Source organism: Tachypleus tridentatus, chromosome 9, assembly GCF_004210375.1.
Source record: "Tachypleus tridentatus isolate NWPU-2018 chromosome 9, ASM421037v1, whole genome shotgun sequence".
Lineage (NCBI taxonomy): Eukaryota > Metazoa > Arthropoda > Merostomata > Xiphosura > Limulidae > Tachypleus > Tachypleus tridentatus.
In genome coordinates, this window is record NC_134833.1 from 140,608,775 (window position 1) to 140,616,193 (window position 7,419).

Below are 7,419 nucleotides of genomic sequence, written 5' to 3' on the forward strand. Positions count from 1 at the left end.
CGCTTAACAAGACTTTCCTAGGATGAAGGTCCATTTTGAGCTGTGCTTTAGCCAGTTTACCTGCACTGAGCCATTGTATGCGACGCTTAACATTTTTATAAAATATCTATTTTTCATCTCTAGTCACTAACCTGTCCAAATAGGGTGAGTTACGTTCACGAGAGTGCAGAGAAGTGCAAATGTCTACTCTTGCTCTAACGTTGGCTTCTGTCTAATCATGGGAGACCCATTTTCCATGTCTTGACACCTTTCCAAGCTGTTACAGATGATGGTAAAGTGTTGAATGGGTTGAATTTAACTTCTGTACTAGTTATTCAACTGTTACAGCACAATCTTCATCAAGTGCAGCCAGCAGCAAGCCATCATTAAACTCAATAAGACGATCTGAACGTGGCACATCACTTAAGCTGTAGTCACCTGATCTAAACTTCTGAAACTACGTTCGGAGTTTACTTTCATTGAGATACTCCGCACCATAAACACCTTGAATGTTTCATGTAATTTCTGCTGCACTATTGCCTTTTAAAAACTCATAAAGCATTATATACCTAATGTGCTTCTTAGACACATCCACCTTCATAAGGGTTTAATTAATGATCGGAAAAAGGAAAGTTGGGTTAGTTTCTATTATATGTCTGAATATTTTTATGTACGTCCTTCTAAATATTTTAATCATTAAAGCCTTCTACAGAGACAGAAATGATGATGCACTTTCTGTATTACGACCCGGCATGGCCAGCTGGCTTAAGGCGTTCGGCTCTTAATCTGAGGGTCGCGGGTTCGCACCAAACATGCTCACCCTTTCAGCCGTGAGGGCGTTATAATTTGACTGTCAATCCCACTATTGGTTGGTAAAAGAGTAACCAAAGAGTTGGCGATGGGTGGTGATGACTAGCTGCCTTCCCTCTAGTCTTACACTGCTAAATTAGGGACGGCTAGCGCAGATAGTCCTTGAGTAGCTTTGCGCGAAATTCAAAACAAACTTTCTGTATTAAATTTTCGGACATTACTTATGGAATGACCTGATATCATTTTTAAAATAGATAACAGATAAAAATATAGCTTTAATTTCGTGCTAAATACATTTTGGAAACTTTTCGTGTATACTATCCTGCAGTCATTGATTTAAAGTGGCATGAGGAGATATTGTGTTTATTTTTATTTAGCGAACACTTCGCACAGCTGCCGAAGTAGATAAGCACTCATCACAGCTAGAAAGTATTCTTTCAGGTAATACTTTTCGCCACATTTGTATAACATGGGACGTCGATTGGCCATCGAAACCAAGTACACTATTGCACCATAAATCTACTTTATTTACAACAGCTGTACTGTACAAGTAGCGGATTTCGGAGGATCCACTGAGAGAAAATGATATGTTTATTGTTCACTCTATTAAACTTTCAGATTCTTAAATGTACAAATATATAAGCACATAAATAACAAACAACAACAACGTTTATAACCGTACTTACAGATATTTAATATTTGGCACGTGCAACTGAATATGAAAAAGATTCCGTTGTATCTGAATATCTTTGTACTTATGGAAGAGAAAAAAACACGTTTATGAACTGCATATACATATAAATACGAAGAAAATAACATAATAAAATATAAAGTATTAGCATAAATACAAGTTATCAAAGTTTTGTGAACTAATTTTTGGGCAAAAATGTTAGGTAATTATATACATGTTGAACAATTGTAGAGCTCGAAATCAGCGACCTGTTTATTGGTGCTGCCATCTACTAGTATATTACTTACACATGAATTGACATGAAATATTATTTATTTGTGAAGTTACTTAAATATTTGTATTATATATATTTCAATAATTATGAGTTCAAAACATCGGATAACCAAAAGGGCGGGTAGCCTTTATAACATTTTTTTAAATTTGACCTAATATGCTAGAATAAAAGATACTTTTGAAAATCGCATAATAGCAATGTTCTACGAATGACAGCTTAACAACCTGTATACACAAATATGAATAGTATTATGTACACCTTTTTGTTGATTTAATTATCAAGACAAGATGAAAACAACCCTGAATAAAGCATGTAAACAGCCATTAAAAGAACAGAAGTTCTTAATAAATATATATTAAAACTTTATTTTACTTAATTTGTCCACTGATGAGCAAGTGTCATCTTGGTCATATATAGATTAACAACGACAAGAGTACGAACTTGTTTTGGACTCTTTGAAGTGAAAGCTGACCTACCAAAAGGCTCAGTCTACTGATATTAGCCACTTTCCTATATTACATCAGTAACCAGTTACTGATTACATAGTATTAGGAACGGACTTAGAGAAGGACCCATAAGAAGTGGTGTGCGAAAGGAACAAACCAGTGAGTAGATGTGGAATGAATACGAGCAGATCAAAACAAAAGTGATAACAGTATTGTCAGCTCCAACTGAGTTGGATGTAGAGATTGAAGGAAGGAGTGAACCTGTGATGTTCAGTAGAAGCGTAAAGGGAGCTGAACAGAACGATACAAGCTAGGTTACAAAGCGCAAACGGGACTTGGCAAATAACTGTGGGGATAGTATTTGATAGAAGATTGTCTTGCCAGCTCTGGTATTTGGTGCAGAAACTTGGGTGGCAAAGAAGTGTCATCTAGAAAGGTCAGAAGTGACAGAAATTTGGTGGCTGAGATACATAAGAGGTGTGACTTTGAGAGATCAAAAGCAAACACAGAACCTAGAAAGGAGGTGAAGTCTTGTAACATCAGAAAGGAGGTGAAAGAATTAACATTGAAGTGGTGTGAGTATGTGTGAAGTGAGGACAGCAAAAGATTGGTAAAATGGGCTACAGGGAGGAAAATGAACGACAGGGAAGAAGACGGAGGAAGAGATGGAATAATTGTATTCAAGAGGACAGTGGCAAAGTGGACCTCAGTGTGATGAACGATATATTTAAATGAGGAAGGATCACAAGACGCACTAGCCCTACCTGATTGGATTAAGGGGAAAAGAGAATGTAGTTTAATGGAAGAAGTTTATACCGGATTATGAGAAGTAACTTGAGAATCAGTAAAGTCAATTTATTGAAAATTTGAAGATTGATACTTTTAACGGGATACTGTTTTTCTATTGGTAAACGACTCAAAACACATCTAGGTGTCGCTGATATCAAGATGGAAAAGAAGTACAAATAAAACGATATGATGTTATAAACAAGTATATTAACAAAAAAAATAATTCTAACTCATATCGTATATGCATCTGTGGCTACCTTGTAAAGATAATTTTTGTAAGATAATATTTTACTTTTACACCTATACAATTTACAAGGAATCATTTCAAGACTTTATCACAACATCAATTCATTGAAAGGTTCTGCTGCCTTTTAGGCCTAACATATCTTTAAAGTCGAAAACGTTATTGTCGCTGTTTCACTGTGAAATTTGTGAACTACATCTACATTTTTCAACGTGCATCACTTGTTTGATACGAATGGGTGGAGTTAGTGTTGGACATTGTAGAACAACAGTAATCCAATGCACTTTGCGTGGTTTACAGAACGGGCACGAGCGAAACGCCGCTGAATTATCGTCTGTCAAATCATTTCCCGGTTTTGGAATGAAAAATGAATTGCACTGTCCATAACAAAAGTTGTTTGATATTTCAGCAGAGATGCAACCCTCTTCCCGAATTTGTTGCACCATGGGTTTTGTTTGGCACCAACTTTTTTGTAAGTGACTGGTCGTTGTGACTATCATTGATGGCGAGTCAGATTTTAAAGGAAACAACGCTCCAGAGGACGACGGCTCACGTCCACGATGATGGAGAGTTTTATGGAAACGATTTTTATTTCTTCTTCTTCCTCGTTTATTGCGGTAACGTCGACGTAACCTATTACCATTCTTACGACATCGTTTCTTATGGTTACGATGATTGTCTTTGAACTTATCAAATTCCGTTTTTATTATTTCCATAAATTCTCTCAGACGGAAGACGACGTTGACACGCAGACTCTCGTCTTGTGCCGTCACCGTAACTGACTGGGTGCCCCCTGTCCTATTTCCCGACTTCAGGGCCTCTATTAAGAAAGACACCACCGAATCGCCCACTGTGGGAGATCGTTTAGTGAAGGTTTCTGTCTCGGAGGTTCGTTGACGAGCCCACATCTTATCTCCTGACACACACCCTAGGCAAAAGATGGTTACCCAGACGTAGACGACTTGAAGTTTGTTCGTTTCTAACGAAATCTTCATCATTCTGAATAGAAACAATCTGTAAGATATTAAATTGAAACATAAACCACAAACTACGAAGTAAACAGTTAAAAGATATATATATATATATATATTATAATTCGATTCGTGTTGGTTCCAACAAATAAAAACAACACGGATCATTATTAACCAAACGAATAAGTAAGTTGTACTTTCGTAAAACCAGAAACCAACCAAAAATCATTATTAAGTTCTAGGTTAATAATGAAGCCAGCGCCAATTAACATTTAGAAAACTAGTTCGTTAAAAAAAAATCACATATGAAGTGTTCAGTGGACTGATGGATGAACTGTCAAAAGTAATTGCTGTAGAAATAGTTATTAAACGTCAGACTTTCTATACCGAGGTTCGATACACTTAGCAGCAAAAATTGCCAACTTTTGATGTGCGGGTTCAGGATCACTGCCCAGGAGGGCAAGGGATCTGGGGCAAAGCCCCCCATTTGCTCCAGAGTTTAAATATTTTTTGCAATCTTTAATCCCAAGGAAGTAAGAATAAACCCTAAGATACATTCAGAAGTAAACAACTTCTTTTTATTTTATTTTTTTAGTTCGGGTATGTTTTCACAATTCTGTTTGTGGGTAGCTATATGGGTTGAATACTGGAACTTTTTTAAAATGCAGGTTAAGATTAAAAACAATACAGGTTAGTCGGTTCTCAGCACAAACAACTGAAATTGTGAGTCCGTTTGGTCTGTTAAAGTTCACCAAAATGTTTTGTAGCAAAATAAACCACTCTTTTATTACCAGTTCAAACACAACCTGGTAACGTTATACATAACATTTCGTTTGTGCATAGTTTTACACAGGTTTGACGTTGCCTTGAACTGTTCTAGCGTGATGTGCTGGAAGTGTTTTCGAAGAGTGATCAGAAAAGTTGAAACTACAGTAGTTTTACGAAGTTTGTGATGTTGCAAAAATCACGAAAAAGAAATATTGCATCGTGCTGTTGTAATCAGTTTGAAAATATTTTCTAAACTACTCATTTGAAGTAATACTTCCGGAGTCTTCAGTGAAAAAGAATTGTAAGTTTTTTGTTCTTAATTATTCGAAAACTTAAGTCATTTACAAAACTACTTTTTGTCTCAAATTAGGTCAGATTGAAGTTATTTCATTGGGCAGGAATGATCTGCGGTATAGATGTCTGTCTGTTATTAAGCACAGAGCTAATACAATGAATGGGCTAGCTGTGTTGTATTTATCGCTGGTATCTAAACCTGATTTTTAGAGTTGTGGTAGAAACCGATTTGGTGTCAGAGGCTTGTCACGTGAGACATCACGCTACTGAATCGTATACTAATAGATTTTGTGTAGCAGAAGTAAACAATAGAAACTGAACACTAAGTGATCAACGGATCATATCTTCTCAGGCTAAATTTAAATTTCAGTTAAGGGCAAAAAAAAAAAAATAAAAAAAAAGAGGCAGAATCGAAAAAAAATGTGTGGTACGCCATCAATAAACAATTTTTTATGCCAATCTGTTAGGGTAATGTAAGAACAAGTAACGATACTTCGTTGTTATTATTAAGATAATACAGCAGACTCTGACGTTCTTATGGTTAGATATTGAGTAACATACTGACTGTAAAAAAAAGAAAAGAAAGGAAAATGAATGCTAAGTATATATATAATTATTGTATCACTTACCTACTGTTAATATATGTGGTCAAACATACTGGCGTATTTTTAAGGATGACCTCTTCGTCCTGAGAAACACCGACTCACAGTAACGAATCCACGATAACTGACGTTATTTTATACGTAGGCCAGGATCATAGTTTAATTTCTAGTGAAGCATATTTTGTTGTCACTAGCCTAGCAAGTCTTCCGCTTCGACGAGTCCCTGCATCTTGTTCTTAAACCCGTACTTCCTACCAATCACGACAACAGCCCGGTGCGCACGACTGCCCAGAACATTGTTGACTGGCGTCACGGAGTCCAGCTGAGCGTAGACTGAAAGAAATCGAGCCATCCGACTCACAGCCATCGAAGTGCGGACGTTGTTTCTCGAGTACCTGGCCTCGCACTACCCTACAATTTACTTGTAACTTAGCACCGGCGCCAAAGATTCGCGGACTGGCCGCCAGGCGGGGGAACCCGGCACGCGCCGTCTACGAACGCTCTTTCATTCATCTCTTGAGAACATCCATTGAAATAGAATTGGCTCGGGTCCAGTAAGCTCCACCTTTAAACACGTTTTTGTGAAGCATATGTATCTACATATCTATATAGCCTGTTTCACGTCTAACGTAGCCTTAATTTTAATTTTTTTTACTGTATGTATATGGTAAAAAACTACTAGTGAAACTGCGTTCAGTATATGACCCCTTACTATTTAGTAAGAGATTTTGCCAACATCACTAAGTCCAGCATCTACGTATTTTATGTTTAGACTTATTAGTTATGACTGAAACGACCAGTCTGATGATGATTAATAGCTGAAGACAAATAAGTTCGTAATGATGTTTAATCCTCGAAACAGAATTCAGTTTTGACTATATGTCACAAAATGTTCAAGTGTTTCAAACAGACTGAGACTAATAGTTTAATTTGAAGATATGATTAGTAGTTTTTGTTATACTTAAGAGACCTTCATAACTCGACTCCTGACGGATCCTCCTTCGAGATATGAAGTTCAATACCTTTTTAGTGCCCACGGGCTCATCTGCTGATTGTCTCATTTCACAAAGGTCCCTTTGCAAGATATACAAAATTAGCACTTTTGGGACCCAGGGGCTCGCCTGGTACACAGTTAGAACTCGTGAAAAGCCCACCCGTGAACAGAGCCAGTGCGGCAATCACAGAGCCCCCCTGCGAGTCAACAAGTATTGACCCCTATACTCCCGCAATAATATTACACGAAACAATCAGAAACATTGTTTCGTTTTAGCTTTCTTATAATTTACTGTATTCTTTTACTTGAGTAACATTAGCAGGGTTGGTCTGTGTGTGTTTGTATGAGAGATAGAGAAGGTGTGTCTTAAAACGCCACTCTGTTGAATCAGAAACAGCAGAAGATTCATAATACATGATTTAATTATGTAATAACTTCTATCCGAAGAATTGCTAAAATGTTTCAATAAAAAAATTTTGTTAACAATAACTAGACTTCATTATGAGTGACAGGCACACCATAAAAGCTTCCCGAGGTCTCTGTCTAGAACCTAGATC

At 37.0% G+C, this 7,419-nt stretch overlaps 1 protein-coding gene across 1 annotated transcript; it reads right to left on the reverse strand.

Moving 5' to 3' along the window:
* Positions 1-1,300: 1,300 nt before the first annotated feature.
* LOC143226524 (uncharacterized) lies at positions 1,301-6,421 on the reverse strand. Its single transcript, XM_076457572.1, has 2 exons — positions 5,896-6,421; positions 1,301-4,247 (listed from the first exon to the last, which is right to left on the reverse strand). The coding sequence occupies exon 2, from the start codon at positions 4,229-4,231 to the stop codon at positions 3,407-3,409; it is 825 nt and encodes a 274-aa protein (XP_076313687.1). The 5' UTR covers positions 4,232-4,247; positions 5,896-6,421; the 3' UTR covers positions 1,301-3,406.
* Positions 6,422-7,419: the final 998 nt, after the last annotated feature.